Source organism: Triticum aestivum, chromosome 6B (genome assembly GCF_018294505.1).
Source record: "Triticum aestivum cultivar Chinese Spring chromosome 6B, IWGSC CS RefSeq v2.1, whole genome shotgun sequence".
Lineage (NCBI taxonomy): Eukaryota > Viridiplantae > Streptophyta > Magnoliopsida > Poales > Poaceae > Triticum > Triticum aestivum.
In genome coordinates this window covers 538,695,731-538,713,376 of record NC_057810.1, presented here as the reverse complement: position 1 = coordinate 538,713,376, position 17,646 = coordinate 538,695,731, and the positions used below count along the sequence as shown (strand labels likewise).

The 17,646-nt window shown below is 43.7% G+C and overlaps 3 protein-coding genes across 3 annotated transcripts; all 3 read right to left on the bottom strand.

Moving 5' to 3' along the window:
* Positions 1 to 1,232: 1,232 nt before the first annotated feature.
* LOC123137876 (60S ribosomal protein L12) lies at positions 1,233 to 2,404 on the bottom strand. Its single transcript, XM_044557730.1, has 2 exons — positions 1,822 to 2,404; positions 1,233 to 1,458 (listed from the first exon to the last, which is right to left on the bottom strand). Exon 1 carries the CDS (start codon positions 2,321 to 2,323, stop codon positions 1,826 to 1,828), a length of 498 nt encoding a protein of 165 aa, XP_044413665.1. The 5' UTR covers positions 2,324 to 2,404; the 3' UTR covers positions 1,233 to 1,458; positions 1,822 to 1,825.
* Positions 2,405 to 5,128: 2,724 nt separating this feature from the next.
* Positions 5,129 to 9,129, bottom strand: LOC123137875 (glutamic acid-rich protein; the record flags this gene model as incomplete). Its single annotated transcript, XM_044557729.1, is given in 6 exon segments — positions 5,129 to 5,530; positions 5,647 to 7,151; positions 7,761 to 7,856; positions 7,967 to 8,086; positions 8,174 to 8,669; positions 8,820 to 9,129. Coding segments are annotated over 6 exon segments (2,439 nt in total). The 3' UTR covers positions 5,129 to 5,449.
* A 636-nt stretch (positions 9,130 to 9,765) lies between these two features.
* LOC123137874 (uncharacterized) lies at positions 9,766 to 17,115 on the bottom strand. Its single transcript, XM_044557728.1, has 18 exons — positions 16,643 to 17,115; positions 16,161 to 16,219; positions 15,920 to 16,051; positions 15,687 to 15,827; positions 15,158 to 15,214; positions 14,877 to 14,971; positions 14,139 to 14,271; positions 13,324 to 13,503; positions 12,916 to 13,109; positions 12,731 to 12,797; positions 12,438 to 12,571; positions 12,158 to 12,224; positions 11,800 to 11,862; positions 11,487 to 11,719; positions 11,262 to 11,391; positions 11,083 to 11,175; positions 10,462 to 10,665; positions 9,766 to 10,370 (listed from the first exon to the last, which is right to left on the bottom strand). The coding sequence occupies exons 1-18, from the start codon at positions 17,001 to 17,003 to the stop codon at positions 10,092 to 10,094; spliced, it is 2,622 nt and encodes an 873-aa protein (XP_044413663.1). The 5' UTR covers positions 17,004 to 17,115; the 3' UTR covers positions 9,766 to 10,091.
* Between the last annotated feature and the right edge of the window lie 531 nt (positions 17,116 to 17,646).

The window sequence follows — 17,646 nt, the reverse complement described above, 5'->3', positions numbered from 1 at the left end:
AGTCATACGGCGGTGCTATTAGGTTTAGGGTTATATGATATTTATATGTGGTCATTCTGATCAGCGATCTAATTGGGTAGTTGGGCTTTTCGTTTGGACCAAATTTATCGGATAATCCTATTTGATAACACCGCATAATCCGCAAAAAATACCGGATAATCTACATCCATCGGATATTATCGATACCATATCCGCTACCATATTCATCGGATATCCGGTTAACAATTATCCGTATCCGCATCCGTATCCGTCGGATTTATGAAAGTGCATACCATATCCTTAAAAACGGATGCGGATGCGGATTCGGAACGGAAATTATCCGTACCATTTACATCCCTACCCACAAACTGTGCCTTCTGATCAATAAAACCTATCCATTCCCTCAAAACGACCACATTTTTTCTCTAAGCACTCACTACTTTTTCTAACATCCAATCCTATATGACCTAGGAGGCATCATCCTAAGGCTCGTTCGCCATGCTCTTATCCCTCGCCAACAAGGAACTGAGCGAATAGTACTCACTCCGTCCTAAAGTAATTGTCATTAAAGTTGTACTCCCTACTTGTCGAAAAATGCAAATAGTACTCCCTTCAAGTCACTTAGTTATACTAAACAAAAGACATTTAATTTGCGATGAAGGAAGTATTTCGGTAAATTATTGGATTTAAGTTGTGGGACTGGGTGGATTTAAGCTTTGGGAATGGGTTTTCGGATGACTTCCTCCAATGGCTTGCCTTTTGCAGGTGTACCTTCTGACAGACATTAACTTTTAACTGATGGCGTTGCTGTCTTACAGAATATACGTACGGTAATATAAATAGCCCAGACCGACAAATTTTCAAACAGTAGCAGTCAAGACAGAGCAAAATTCAAGTCTTTCAGAAAATTGGGCAAACCTAATTCCAAATGCAAAATGGCTGTCGAAGGATGCAACAGTACAATCTACAGTTCTGTCATTCTATCAATGTAGAATCCATGTCTGAATTCCTTTCCATTCATACTTCTCCGTATCAAAATACAAGACTTTTTTGCAGTTCATTTTGAAATCTGAATTTTCAATTTGGTTAAGTTCAAATAAGGCAATTTTCATCATGATAACTGAATTCAATGTATCTAGTGATGAAATAATCCAGCGGCAATCAACTGCCCTAAGCAACAAGACAGCAAAGCAAATGCAGCGACTAACAATATATAAGAATCGCTCAAAACATCAATGACAAAACTCAACATATGATATTCTAGCTGCCATAATAACATTGATTGATTCCGCAAGGTACTCATTAAACCAGTAAAAAATAGTCTCACAATGGAACCAGTAAAGCATGACAAAAGTTTCTTCTTCAGCAAGAGTAGAACAAGTGAAGATATCACATCCATTCTCTCAAATGCATCAGGAAGCATCTAGATAGGAGAAACTACTTCAGCAGCCTCACATAACAACCTGCCCAAAGCCAAGCCTGCATGATTAAACATAAAGCTGTTACAATGGATTCATTCGCACTTTAATTACAGAATGTTAAATTCATAGCTAAGAATACAGTGTGATCAGATAAAAGTATAAAATGGACTAGCATGAGCAACATTCATCCTAACAATACAAGTTCACAATCCACGGAATCTACCTACAATCGTCTATAGTTACTAGCAAGAACACTGAATCAACAGATAATCTTCCCACATTCTACCTAGCTAATAATTGAAGTACATACGACATGCTATTACACGCCACTCTCCCCCTAACAAGTTGGCAGACCATAACAGCATTTCTGGTACCAGCAAAGCAACAAATAATTACTGCCAAACAAGAATTTGGTCATTACCTTCTTAAGCGGGGATCTCCACCTCGCCGTCGTCGATCTCCGTCTGCAGATCCTTGGGGTCCTTGCCGTCAACGGTGCAGCCGACGCTGACGCAGGTGCCGAGGATCTCCTTGACGGTGCCGGCCATCTCCTTGGCCATGGAGCGGACCTTCATGATCTTGGCGATCTCGATGACGTCGTCGAGGCTGATGTTGCCGCTGTGCTTGATGTTCTTGACCTTCTTGCGGTCCCTCTCGGGCTCCTTGAGCGCCTTGATGACGAGGGCTGCGGCGGAGGGGACGACGGACACCTTGGCCTGGCGATTCTGGACGGTGAGCTTGACGGTGACGCGGAGGCCCTTCCAGTCCTTGGCCGTCTCCTTGGCGATGTCTTCTCCGATCTTCTTTGGGGAGAGACCGAGCGGACCGATCTTGGGGGCCAGGGACGACGCAGCGCCGACCTCCCCGCCGGTGACGCGGACATACACCTCCACGATCTGGGACGGGTCGAGCTTGGGAGGCATGGCTGCGAGCTTGGGTTGGGGAGGATTGGCTGCGGGGAGTGTGTGGCGGCGGCTGGAGTTGGAGATGCTAGGGTTTGAGCCGCGAGCTTGTGTTGAGATTATATACTGTCTGGGGTGGATGGGGGTTAGGGTTTGGTGGTTTACTCGGTGGTGTGGGTGTATTGGGCCGTCAAGGATCGTCAGAGTTAGGCCCTTTGGGAGATTAAATGGGCTGCACCGCACCTGTTGGGCTGAAGTAGTGGATGCTTTTAATAAGAATATAAAATGTATGAAATCAGTAATTAGGGGTACCCCTAATTAATTTTTCTAGAAGGGGTACGTTACAAAGCTCACTCCCACCTTTTATGATGGTGACAAATGACGCACTGCATGTGCACCAACTTGTCGCTACCTGAGAGTTTTGCCCTTTTACATAGATGATTCATTTTTTCAATGAATTTTATCTCTTGCACCTTGAGTCTAAATCATGGTCATTTTCACCATTGGATACCGGAAATAAAATAACAGAAACCAGAAAAGAAACAAAGACAAAAAATCAGAGATAAAAAAGACCAAAAATTAGGAAAAATCAAAAACCATAATTTGAAAGCATAGTTGTGCTTTTCTACTTTCGGGGCGAAGCACAACTATGCCTTTTCAACTTTTTTTGGAAGCACAAATGTTCTTTTAAATTTTCAAGAAGCACATTTATGTTTCTTGTGGAAGCATAGTTGTGCTATGCTTCTCGCGAAAAAGTAATGCTTCCCGAAAAAACCAGCCAAAACCTCGGGAAAACCAAGCAAAGGGCCAAAAAACCAAATGAACCCCAAAAACGGGTGCAGAACAGAAATCCCGAGGGTGCACCTAGCACGCAACATGTGGCGCCGAATAGGGCGCATCACTTGGTGCACTCCCGAACCAAGAAAATGATCTATGTTGGAGGCCTCCAAAAGGTAAACCTTAATTAGTTCCTCCCAAAAAAGTATAGCGAATTACACCAGGCCTCCTCTTTAGCATCTTCGGCACAAAGCGTAGCGGGCCGCGGCCCAATTCTTCCGGTCCCTCGCTCACTCGATTTGGTTCCGCCGTGAGCTGGATCATTGACACATTCATAAGATTTTAATGAAAAAAACACTCATTGCCAACTGTTGTTTACAAAGAATCAATTACTAGCAAAAATTGGATTTTTAAAATCTGAAAAAATAATGACAGGAAAAGTGCTCGCTAGTTTGTCAAAAATCACTCTGAAATAAAAAAAATTGTGAATATGAAAAAATACTCATGAATATGAACACTAGTTTGAAAAAATATTCTTGAATTCAAAAAATGTTCATGAATATAAAAAAAACGAGTTGAAAAACGTTCACAAATCCAAAACACGTTTAAGATATGAAGATGAGTCTGGCAAAAAAAATCTTGAAATAAAAAATATTCATGAATATGAAAATGTTCGCAAATTCAAAAACGATCACGTATCCAAAAATAAGTTCATAAATATGAACGCAGGTTTGACAGAATTTGAAAAGGTTCATGTATATTGGAAAGTTCACAAATTTGAAAATTGTTCATGAATTCAAAAAATGTTCACGAATACAAAAAATATTCATGAATATGAAAAAAAGTTCATGAAATCAAAAAATGATTATGATTTAACACATGAATTTGTAAAACTTTATGGATTTTTTAAAAAGTTCACATTTCAAAAATATTCACGATATTTTTAGAAGTACATGAAACTTGAACAAAAAGGGAAAAATAAAAATAAAAACCAGAGATTGTTGACTCACTTGCCTTATTTTGAGGATACTTCAAGCCGAAACTCCTTGGCCAGCAATCTCTGTCTGATTATTAAAATGCAGCATTCACATGAATACTGCGGATCAAATCTTAGGACTGCTTTATGCAAAAATAATACTCCCTCCGTTCCAAAGTTCTTGTCTTAGATTTGTCTAGATGCCGATGTACCTAATACTAAAACGTGACTTGATACATCCATATTTAGACGGATCTAAGAGCATAATTGGTTTGCTACCAACATTTGGCAAAAACAAAAGTTGCCAAGATTTGACAACTTTTTGTGAGATTGGCAACAAGAATTGGCAAGCAACCAATCTCTAGCCAATATTTGGCAGTTGCCAAAATTTGGCATGCCAACTTTTGGCATCAAACTAATTATGCTCTAAGACAAGAATTTTGAGACGGAGGGAAATAATCTTAGGACTGCAAATTTTCGAACCATGGGCAGCTAACAAATGAGCTACAATACTCCTCTCCCTCAGACAGTGTTTACACGAAAGAAATTCCTAGCTAAGAACACACACACTCTTAATTATATGCTAGTATAACAGAAATAGGCAGTTCAAACAGAGAGATCAATCTCTCTAAAAAAAGACAACAAAGAGGGGACAGGATCAGGTTCGAGCTATCAAAAAATTAGAAAAAGAAAGATGTATTAGGTTCGACACATCAGATATCACCAGGTAAGCCGCCATTAGCGATCCGGGCACCAGACCGAAGAGCAACAGCGACTTGATTGATACGTATACAGTGTACGAACCAGATCTGTACAGTTTGTTTGCACCGGTCGCAAGAGCACTGCTGCTACCATCTAATGGCCAAACTAACAGCAACTTGACTGATATTACAGTGTACGAACCAGGATGTCAAGACACTATGACTGTGTTGCTCCATGATAACATGTAGCAAGTCAATCCATAAGTTTTAATCAGTATACAGTAATGACTCACGGAAAATTCATTCCTGAGCACATCACAGTTGAAGCAAAACAAGCATTGCTAGATTCACATTTGATTAACAAGGCACAGAAGCCTGAACTGGTATATATATTACTCATTATATATAATCCATATCCATTCGACATATACCACAGAACAAACACGAACGACCAGAAAAACGAAACAAGGGTGGGAGAGAACCGACACGAACTGTATAGGTTGGTTCAGAGAAACCATGGTTTCACAACCCGATGCTCTCGACCCACACACACGAAAAATTGAGCGTTTCACTCCTCCGCAGAATTTGGAAATGAAAAAAGCAAAGCCCTAGTTATCACTTCACAACTAGAGCCCTCTCTCCTTCATTCAGTCCCAGCAGATGCTTGATGATTCCAGTGAACTCCTGCGCCGATCAGTACTCGGCGTTGTCGTCCAGCTCCGCGAGTGCCACCCTGCTGCCTTCATTGGCGGTGATGGCCAGGTTCTGCCCTTCCTGCACCGGATAAAGGACAAGCATCAGAAGTCAGTGTATGTACAGTACAAGGAACAGCATATAAAATAGCAGAGATGAGATAATGGTATTAACAAAGGTTTGTCAATTGTAATTACCTTGGCAGCAATAAGACCCTCCTTTAAAGCACTCTTAAGCTTCCTTAGGCTCATGTTAGTGAGGGCGACGTTTTGCTTTGCGCACTCTTCATTCTTCTCCTCAGTGATGGTGACCCGGTCCAGTGTCTCTGTGACGGTCTCGGTATGCTGAGAAACCTCACTGCCCTCGCTGGATTCTTCAACTTCTTCGGTGACGACAGAGTCAACAGTCTTGGCTTCAAGACCCTCCTTGAAAGCACTTTTAAGCTTCCTTAAGCTCATGTTAGTGGTGGCAGAGTCAACAGTCTTGGCTGCAGATGAGGCAGGAGCAGCTTGGATTCCCTCAAGCACCAGCGGAGAGCTGGGGCTTTCAGTTTCAGCATCACTGAATTCAACATCGTCAAACTCTGATGACAGATCAGCGCTGAAATCATCTTCCTCTCCACTCTCCTCATTTTCTTTAGGCTCTTCGAATGTCTCCCGCATCTTGAGATCCTCCTCTTCTTCATTAGAATCAAAGTTAGCTTCAGTGGAGTCGTTAGCCTTCTGCATATCCTCCTCCTCGAGGTCCTCCTCTTCATCAGAATAAAAGTTCACGACAGCGGAGTCGCTCACCTTCTGCATATCCTCCTCCTCGAGGGGATCCTCCTCGCTGCTGTACTCACTGAGGTCATCCTCCTCACTACTGTACTCACTGAGGTCATCCTCCTCACTGCCCACTCCATCAAGGTCACTTTCCTCAGCACTATCCTCTTCTGTCAGATCACTCTGCGGCAAATCAGCAGCAGCGACTTCCTTCTCTGTAACAGCAGCTGGGATCATCTTGTTAGGAGCATCAGCAGTCTCAACTGTGGAACTGAAAGCATTTTCCTTAATATCATCAGCAGCAACATCATTCTCTGTCACCGCAGCTGGTGTCATCTCGTTAGGAGCATCAGCAGTCTCAATGGTGGAATTGAGAGCATCTTCCTTGAAATCATCAGCAGCAACTTCCTTCTCTGTCAAAGCAGCCGGGGTCATCTCGTTGAGAGCATCAGAAGCCTTAACGGTGGAACTGAAAGCATCTTCCTGGTAATCATCAGCAGAAACTTCCTTCTCTGTCACAGCAGCTGGGGTCATCTTCTCGTTAAGAGCATCAGAAGCCTCAACGGTGGAATTGAAAGCATCTTCCTTCAAATCATCACCAGCGACTTCCTTCTCTGTCACAGCAGCTGGGATCATCTTGTTAGGAACACCAGATGCCTCAGCGGTGGAACTGAAATCATCTTCGTTGATGGCTTCCTTTGGCACTTCAACAGCAGCTACTTCCTTGTCTTCACTGGCACTGTTGATCTCATCAACTATCTCGAACACAGGTGACCATTTGCTGCTTTCACCATCTTCAGTTGAGGTACCTTCAACGTTCTTGATGGCAGGTTCAGGTGTGGCCTTGGAAAGGACACCTAAGATAGGTGAATCCTCCATTGCTGACAAGGGAACAGACTTCTCAGCACTGACAAGCTTCTGTTCTTCCTCAACTGCAGCTTCTGATGCATCATGGTTCATAATTAGCAAATGGAATCAACAGATAAAGGACAAAATTTATAAAATACAAAAGCAATGACATGGGTGGATTCAGGGATGCTACAGTTAAGTCATATTGGCTACAGATAAAGCAAGGAACAAACGGATACATTTCAGAATCGCTATAGATGACCAGATGAGGTTTGAAATGGAACATTTCAGTCCTAATGCAACAATCCAGAGTACTAATGGATACATATAAACAAGTAACATATGCATGAAATCTAGACCGAGTACAAATAACACAGGAATAAACGGGTAGATTTTTAACTGCCACAGCCTAGAGTTTAAAAACAAATGGATACATTTCAGAAAGCTCTTGATAAGTACAGACAAACAGATGAAGGTTTGAAATGAAGCATTTCAGTCCAAATGAACAATCCAGAGTGCTAATTAGTACTACAGATAAACAAAGAACCAGATGAATGAATGTCGAAATGCAAATCTATATGCCTAAACAGTAGAGATAAGCCAAGAAACAAATTGATGAATTTTAAAATGACGCAATCTAGAGTCTTAATCAAGGATTAGCTGAAAGGACTCGGAAGCATCGGTGATTTGAACCATCTCACCTTCCTGGAGCTTGGTAGCCTCTTCCACAACTTCCTCCAGCTTAGAATTATCACAGCCCTTGTCAGCAGATTCAATGGGCACAACAGAAGAAACCACTGCACAATCAGGAAGTCGGATCAGTAACTGTTCGCGAACAATATAGAAACCAACTTATAACAGGCGCATAATTCTAACAGTAAGCGGAATCAGTAACATGTATTATCACCTTCATCTCCCTGCTCAGGTTCATCCGCTTTGCTGTTTCCTTCTTCCTGAAGCTTTGTAACTTCCTCCTCCTCCTCCTCCTCCTCCTCGGGGTCATCACACTTGTCGTTAGAAGTAACACCTGCATGATCACAAAACCCGCATCAGAAACTGCATCCATGCAATCGAACATCAAACATAGTGATCAGGGAAAGGAAATGACTCTCACCCTTGGGCTCTGCTTCCTGCACCTTCTCCTCCTTGAGTTGGGTCGAATCCGTCTCTTCCTGGTCCAAATCAAACATCGCCTTCGATCTGGCAGTCTTCCTAGTCGATCTCTTAGTGGCGGACACCTCGACCTCCATGGCCATCTCGGTCTTCCTCATCGACCTCTGGCTCCTCCGCAGAGTGCCCTCCGCGGGAGTCGGGGGGAGGGGTGCGGGCGTGGCCCGCGGGCGGCGGCTGGTGCTGCGCAGCGCGACGCCGGGGGTCCTGACGATCTCCTTGATGAGATTTCGCTTCATCTCGTCCTCGCCCTCCTCGACGTCCATCCGGATGGCCTCGGGCGACTTGACCGAGACGCGGCGGCCGCGCGGGAGCGGGCTCCCTAGCTGCTGCTGCTGGTCCTCCGCGGCCGCCGGCGTGGCCTTGAGGACCGACTTCATCGCCGACTTGCCTGGGGTCGGGAGGCAGAGCGTGGTGCCGATCTGGTCGATCCCATCCACCTAATAATCCACAGCAAAAACCCGCATCAAACAGCCATCCCCACGCCCAAATCCATCCACCCTAAAGGAGTGAGTCGCGCAACGAAACATCCACATCTCAATAACAATAACGCGAATCGGAAGGGGAAACTGAGGAGGGCGGCGGCTTACCGAGGCGAGGGACTGGAGGGCCTCGACCATGGCGAGGTTGGTCATGTTGGCGCGGACGCCGTTGAGCTTGCAGAGCGCCTGGAGCTCGCGGCGCGAGAGGGCGTTGAAGTCCATGGCCGCCGCCGCCGCCTCCATCTCCATCGCTCCCTTCTCCTATCTCTCACCTACCTCCTCCTTCTCCCGACGTGGCGCGGCGCGGCGGATGGATTTGCTCGTGGATGGCGAAATGAATGCTGAGATGCGGCGGGGCTAATCGGGGGGCGAGGGGTTATATAGGAGCGCGCGTTCGGGGAGGGCTTTATGACCGTTGGGGGCGGGGCGAGGCGGCGCTCCGCTCGCCTAGGGTTTGCCCTCTGCCCTCTTTTTTGAATGTTTGAACAGGGGGGCCAGATCGCGTGGCGGCTCCTCAGGGCTCCGCGTACCCTCTAGGCTGTCCCCAGTCACGTCGCTGCGTGCGAGTGAGCGACGGGACACGCTGTCAGCCTGTCACACAGATCTGATTGTTCCCGGTTTTTATTACCAGTCTCGCTGCCGTGTGGGTCCCGGGATGGCGTGAGGTGTAGACGCGCCTCGCTTTGCGAGTTCGGAAGGCGTTGATTGATTCCGGGGGCTGTGGGTGGATCCTTCGAGGCTTCCCGATTTTGCCATAAATGGAGATCGCTTTTGCTTCATTGGTTATCACATTATTGCCGAGCCAATAGAAACCTCATCGATTTTCACAGAGACCGGGTTTGCTTGCGACACAAAAAAAATTTACTTAAAAAATCGATGACGCTCTGTTTTTAACAGCCAGCTTTTCCCCGTCGTATTTGCTCAAATAATATTTTTTTGCGGGGAACAAATAAATAAATTGTGATGATGTATTTTCTCAGCTAGCGTATGCCATGGCCAGTTCCTCCTTCAACACCAGAGAAGTACTAGTAGCACAAGTGATACAGAACAAATATGTACAGAATTACTGACACGGCCAAGAGAACTCGATTACTCATTGTACATAGTATAGTACTTAGTACAGTACAGGTTTTTTTTACATGCTGAAATTAGTACACCACTACTATGAACAAGGACACGTACAGTTGGTACCTGGTCGCATATGTACAGAATACAACACCTTGTTACTCCCTGCCTGCTTCCTTCGATTATTTTCCATTTCCACACATGGACTGTACACTTCCGAGGTTTTGGCTTTGTCTACGTCTAACATTCTTTTGCATTTTGCATCATCCCCTGTATGCATCAATGAGCCAATCTGATCAATTACCCTGAGAACTACTACGTCCTCACTTCCACTATATCTCCATCCTTGAGCTCGGTTTGAGGCAGCACAAGTTGGCCATTCACCCAAAGCAGCTTCCCATCCACGCCCATTCTTCTACCAGCATCAGCGGCTGTGCTGCCAGTACTCATCCTCATTATCTTCCCATACGGCCAGCAGATGATGGCTACCTCACGAAGAATTGGATCGGTCAGCGAGCCGAGACTTCTCTCCGCTACCGATGCTCGACGCCGTACTTGCTCCTCCCATTGAAGCATTGTCCTGAGCAAATGAACCTATGACAAATATAGTGAATATAAGCAGTGAGATTCGAGGTTTCCTTTCACTAAACAAAGTAAATGTCAGAAATGGCAACAACATATTGACCTTGTTGTTGATGGGATCACTCAAGGGAGTAGAGATTGGAAGGTCGGAAGTTGATCTATCACCGTTGCTCGATTCAGATGTCAGAGTGGAGGTTTCTTTGCCTTCAAATACTGCAGATACAACCATCCAGTACTCCTCCTCTTCCTCTTCCGTCAAATCAATTATTTGAATAAATGTTGGCAAAAGTCTCCCAAATTGGTCTTGCTACAAAAGATATTAAAGGTGTACGGGACATCAATCAACCATATGAACAACAATAACCTAGTACTCATCAGCACTCCAAGTTTCAGTTTGACCAAATTTTCCACTCACATGCACAACTAGTCCCACATTTGGAAAAAGAACAAATGATATTTCAACACAGACCATTCAAATCAAAACCAAAGGAACACACACACCAAAGAAAGAAGAAAAAAAAACTGAGTGCAGAAACAAATTGATACGAAGGACACCCTCTGTTTCTAAATGTAAGACGTTTAGGAACGGAGGTACTCCCTCCGTTCCAAATTACTCGTCGCTTAAATTGATGTATCTAGAACTAAAATACATCTAGATACGTCCATATGTGCAACAAGTAATTTGGAACGGAGGGAGTAGTAGTAATGTTTCAGCCATGCAAACCTTATGGTATATACCATCCCGGCATAGTGTGTACTTCTCCAGATTTGTTGACCAGTCACCATGTCCTGGTGCACACCACCATTTCTCAGTTACCTGAAATAAGTATGGGTGTGAGATAGAAATAAAGACCTTCTCACATGCAGAATCCATAAACGAAAATTTGTTATTATCAGATATACCTTCTTATGAAGCCTAGCATAAGCTTCCCAACGCTTCAACTGAAAGGAAGATCGTCGCTCAGCTACATCTTCAGAAGCTTCAAGGGTAAAACGTACAGCAACAAGCAATTCTTTGCCCCCTTTTTCTATGCTGCAATTTGACTTACACAAATCAGATATCAACTGCAATAACAATGCTACAAAATAAACAACAAAGTACGTTCATAGTTGAAGTTGAAGCTATACCTGACAATGACAGCTGCCAGTAAGTGATTACCATCAATTCTGAGGACCGGATGCCCCACTTTCATAGAAATATACTTTGAGGGCATACCGTCTGTTATTTCATCTTCTGAAGAACTTGATGCATACGACGTACTTTGTTTTATCTTGTTGCTCATGCCACTCCCCGTGTTAACACTGCTCTCCTTGTACAACCAATGCGCAGCCAGTCCATACTCTGCATACTCATGCATTCGCTGTGGACAACAACCTCCAACAGGATCAGGACGAACTGTTAAGCATCTATTCAAACAAAATAAGAAGAAACTTTATCTACCTGGGTCCTAATTTGGACCTCCAGCGGTGAGCTATCGGATGCCTGAACTGCTGTATGGAGTGACTAGAACAGAAAATAGCCACCAGAAAATATAAGTGCAAATAGGGGATGGAAGGAGTCAGTAAACAAGAGTCTAGTAATTGATTCGACAAGCAGGTCAGGGTTCAACTCTAAGCTAGTTCATGGTATGGACAGCATAATACCATTACTAGCTTGGGTGATTGGCAGTTCCCGTGCAAAACTAAGCACACTCGAATTTTTGGATTAATTCATACTTCCGCATTAATACTGGTACAAGTGGCTGAGAGTACCACCTGTCAATGCATAATGATGTTTTATTTGGCGAGATGATGCTTACTTGGTAACCGCTGCCCTTAGGGTTGATAATATAGTCATCAAACTCCCCATCGATTGGAGTCCATAACCTGCACATGCAGATAGAGCAGACAATTAAAATATGAACTTAAACTAGCCACAAAGAATATCCATAATAATAAAAAGGCCAAGTTACACAGAAATATGATGATGCTACATCGATACATCACATGAAGCATTTATTTGGTCAAGTAGCAACTTTAGCATATCTAGACCTTCTAGACATGGGTAGCTCCAGATAAATAATTAAATTCACTGGAAACCTGTGTACTATATCAAGGATGCTGTAGCAACTCCTGACTGCAGGTCCATGCAATGCACCATTTTTGTCTCCAACAATCACCCTCAACGCACGAGCATCGTATACTTGCCTAATGCCTACACGTTTCCTTTTCATCTGTTGATACAAAATGTGTCAGTAACTAACAAATCCAACATGCAGAAGTGCACTCCAACATACATTCTCGAATTTATGATCATAATGCATTGGTTACACATGTACTTAACAACACGAATAATACTATTTGTATGTAGTCAAACAATCGACTAATGGTACCTTACAGTAGATGCTGTATAAGCTCTTGAGTCTACTTGACAGCCTAACTTCCATCCCAGGTATATACCTGCAGAAGAAGTAGCATAATTCAAGAATGAGAACCTCAACGCTACGAGTGGCCACACAGATTTAGATAATTAGATGCGAAGTTAGGCATCCCTAAGATCACTAGGTTGTGAACTTACGACGTTGTTATAAGCAATTCCTGCTGAAGTTCTTCCTCACAAGCTGCTAAAGATGTTAATGCAATAGCAGCGTCATCAACAATTTTAGGCTTTCGTATGGATGCTTCAGAATTACTTTGGAGATTATTAAGGAAGTCAGAGCGCCTTCTCCGATCCAAAAAGAGGTCAAATGGCAATACAGCTTGCAATAAATCCTGCAGTGAAGGAAGGATTTATAATAAGATAAGCTATCAAGCCTACCAGTTTGAGGAGAATGAGAAAGAATTTATTGTGTTCAATCATACATATGCAGATGAGGGAACCGGGGTACGGGAGGCAATATAAGTGAAAGTTGCATGAGATATCGATGTTAGTCAATCTGATTGTTTAGTATATGTTGCTAGTGAACATATTCATTTACTAACGCACCTCCATATTTGATTGTTCTTGGTCGTTCGAACTAAGTAGATCATGGGTGGAAGTCGCGTGCACTTCCTTCGTGGAGGCAAGCAAATCACTTCTAATTGATGACCTTCTCATGCTTTTATCCTTGCTGGTAGAATTCCACATCGAAGTAAGTTCAGATCGTATTTTCATGAAAACTTGGGGCTGCGAGAATTTGAAGGAGATAAGAAACATTTAAAAATAATGATACACGGAATAAAATAAGGCATTACAGACTATAGTGGTACTAAACAAGAGGTACCATGATAACCTCATTGCAGATGCAAGATCAAGACATGAATAACTCGATGAATAGGTCAAAATAACAGCCTATGCTTTCATCCAAAAAAAAAACAGCATATGCCCAGTGACAGAACTAAATAGAATATGGCCTCTTTGGCCCTTTCAAATGCACAAAATATTACTAATTGGTCTGCCTAAACATATTTTAAGCATTTTGGTCCAACAGTGAAAGAGATCTAGTTTATCACAATCATGCATTATAAAATGGCTCCTAAGCATCAAATCAACATGTTTGAGGGATCCATCAAGTGGTGTGGCATGCAAATAAATCTTGCATCAAACACTCAAAGTTACGACAATATAATGGCTACTAACCATGAGATGAACAAAGTATCTCTTGAAATTTGAAGAGAGCATAACAACAAATACACAACATAAAGCCCACATGGTATGTATCCAGAACCAAGTAAAGCCAAAAGACGTATCACACTGCGTAATATTACAGATGAACAAAAGTAACATTTCGGAGCAACCTATATGCTTAATAGAATAAAAACCTGAAGGACAGCAAAGCATAAGTCTTCTAGCTCAGCTTTCAAAGCCCAGACTCCCAATCGAGAAGCAAGTGAGCACCAGACAGCTAATGTCTCTTGAGCAACAGCCTCTGCTTTTGGAATGGGAAGAGCATAGCTGAAATGCTGATCTTAGTAAGCACACAACCATTTACATAATCCAATAGCTATTTGAATGCATACTTAAGTTAAAAGTAGGAGCATTTCAATACATATGAGAATGCTGAGGTGCTGGCAATAAGGCAACTAAAGGAGAAGCATTGAATGAATTGGACTGTGTTACGATGCTGATGGACATAAATGATTCAAAACAAGTACTGCTGCTGGTTTGAAGGGGAAATACACAGTAAGTTCCAGATGGGAACAAGCCAAACAAGATAGTTAAGGCTGGTTCATTTTGCATCACTGACTCTAGCAGTTGGTCTTTATGGTAAGGTGAAACAGAAATTGCTGATGAGAATCATTAGAAGCTCACAAAAACATATCATGGAGGTATTGTCAAGGATATTGTCATGTGACAAGCCAGAAAAATCGGTACTCCCTCCGATCCATATTAATTGTCGCTGCTTTAGTACAACTTTGTACTAAAGTTGTACTAAAGCAGTGACAACTAATATGGATCGGAGGGAGTATTACAATTGAAGATACTAAATACTTCAGATTAAGCGGCAGGTTTTACTTGTACAGCAAGCTACATAGTAAGGAGAAGCCTAAATAACTTACATTGTTCGCATATTGTGCAAGCGGTCTGCCAGCTTGATAAGCACCACACGAGGATCATCAACCATCCCCAATAGCATAGCACGCAGGTTGTTTGCCTGGCTGACAACAGGACGATCATAAATTCCTGAGTTTTTCGGGAGCAGCATTATATGTTTTTATGACAAATTACAAATATGCCAATGCATTGTTTGGAACTAATTTTCATTAACAAGAAAAATCATAGGAAAAGAGAGTGGACATTAACAATCTCTAAGAGTAGCTTAATAAGGAATGGAACATACTTCTTCAGAAGTAAGAGTGCTTCCGCCAGTGTTTTTTTGCCGATGCCTGCGCAGTAGCTGTAATGTAAAGCTCATAGTCATGGACAATGGCAAAAACATGTTGAAGAGAAAGAAAGTACAGATGACAGAAAGTGTTATACAATGCAGTGATTATGATCTTTCAAGATAACAATAGGAAGGGATGAACTGCATTATGCAACAAGGACATAGCAAATTGGCATGCATATGGTGTATTGAGACATCTGAAGCAAGTAGACTGAAAATTTAAAATAACTCAGCATCAGGAGAAAAAAGGACCGAGGTGGAACTTAAAACTGGTAGGAATATCACGGTATACTGCATTCATTAACAACAATTTTGGTAATACAGTGTGCATCATGCAATAATAAGCACATTTGCTATATCAATCATGTCTTCACCATATGATTTGCATCCCAATATTGTATGGTAGTGAGATAGCACTTATCAATCAATACTAGCACTAGCAGAGAAATTCTTATATAGAATGCTTTACTAACAAATGAATAACCTGATTTATGTAGCTCAGTTTTGATACACCAGATACCAAGCTTGCAACATCATCCCCAAATTGCTCTGCTACGCTCTTCAGGTTCTCAGCTGTATCATCAATAACATCATGAAGAATACCAGCAACAACGGTATTGATTGCCTACATGAGATGCAACCATGGGATTAGGGATGAAAGAAGGAGAGCATTCATCGACTAAAACCTATAGAAACAGAAGGGCGGCGCAGCCATACTCTTTCTCCAGTGGATGGGACCAAGGCAGCTAAGATTTTCCCTGTATGTATGCAGTGTGTAACATATGGGTCTCCTGTTCTCCTAAATTGCCCAATGTGAGCTGTACTTGCAAATACAATTGCTTTCTGCACCTGTATCACGGGATTGAGGATGTCAAATAACAGAGTAAAAATGTTGAAGTTCAGGTGAATACATATATATGGCAATTTTTGTTAAGAATGTCTCTCGTGTGTTTAACACCTTTGGATCCTCAAATATTTGATATCCTGTCACCTCCACTCCTTCAAATACAAGAGTATCTGCACGTATACAGAATAAAGGTGTAAGGTAGGCAAAAGAACGGATCATATCTTAGTCAAATGGGTGCAGGGCCTGTGGTCATAGGAGTGTTACTGGCTTATTGCAGCAACAGTGTTAACTAAGCAGTAAGAAACAAACCTATTACTGATTTGTTATGTTATACTACTAGTGCAAGAGTACACTACAAGATGTAAAATGCTCTGCGGTGCGTACATCACTCAACTGCTAGTTCCAACAATTCAAGCATGCGAATAAATTACTTCAAATCTATATAAAAAAGCTAAGATGCAAAGTTAGATGGTCTAGAACGCGATTAATAGAGCTTATTAGCTAATCGCACATATGGAGTGGAAGCATAGAGATATGATTCACAATTGCTTATTGCGAATAAATTACATGTTACGCATAAAGAGGGTATCTACCAGGCAGCTGCTCGATGCGAGGCCAGAGAAAGTCGACCTTGGTCGACAGGCACGCCCCCGAGGCGATCGCCACGGCCGAGACCGCCAGTTGCGCGATCGTGGATGCCACGGCGCCGTGAACCGCGCCGCCGCTTCCCCCCGCGACGGCAGCCGCGGCGATCACCTCCCCGGCCCCTACGAGCGCGGCCGAGGCCAGCGCGAGCCGCGGGGCCACGTGCTCGAGCACGCACCCCAGCCGCAACCGCGCCCTCCTCCGCTCCCCGCGCGCCAACGACGCCGCGGCGCTCGCCGGAAGCAGCACGAGGCGGCGGCCGAGCATGCCGGCGTCGGGGGCTGACGTGGACGCCGGCGACGGCGTCATGCGAGTCGGGCGGGCCGCTGCGGTTGCGGGGGTGCTCTCCGGCCGTGCGCGGGCGGGGAATTTCTATCTCATTCTGGCACGCACGGCGCGTGAGTGGCGACGAGGGGTGGGGAGGGACCGGGTGAGAGCGCCGAGGCGTGTTGGGTTTGTGTGGTGGCTGTGGCTGGGACGGAACGGCGTTGCTCACTCCGCCTGTCCCCTCTCGCTCCTGTTTTTTTTTTAGGGATAAGCTGCCGCTTTAATTAAACCGGGTTCGGAATGTCATCAGATGCAGATACAATACCCAGAATGCAATCTGGGGGACACCTAACCATATATGACATCTCTCCTCCTAACACCTCCTCTAACATGTTTATGCGCGGCAACATTTGTGGAATGATGTACCTATGAAACTCTAGACTCCGAGAATTCCCGAAGCGCATTCTTGATCTCCTCCACCCAAGGCCCAATTGAAAACATGTTTCTGGCTGGGTTTCGAACCATATGCACCATTGCTTGGCTATCGAGTTTCACATGGATCTTTTGCACGCTCACTTCCCTCGCTGCATGTAGAAGCCTCTGACAAGCCAAGATCTCTGTTGTCTCGGGATCGGCACAGTTCGGGAAGAAGTGGCACGCACCGGCCACAAAACCGCCATTGTCA

Excerpts from the sequence above, each read along its gene's own strand:
- LOC123137876 (XM_044557730.1), bottom strand. The coding sequence starts at position 2,323 with ATGCCTCCCAAGCTCGACCCGTCCCAGATCGTGGAGGTGTATGTCCGC.
- LOC123137874 (XM_044557728.1), bottom strand. The coding sequence starts at position 17,003 with ATGACGCCGTCGCCGGCGTCCACGTCAGCCCCCGACGCCGGCATGCTC. Across the intron at positions 14,972-15,157 it reads GCACTCTTACTTCTGAAGAA|GCAAACAACCTGCGTGCTAT; the intron begins GTATGTTCCATT and ends GTTGTCAGCCAG. Across the intron at positions 12,225-12,437 it reads ATCCTTGATATAGTACACAG|GTTATGGACTCCAATCGATG; the intron begins GTTTCCAGTGAA and ends CTGCATGTGCAG.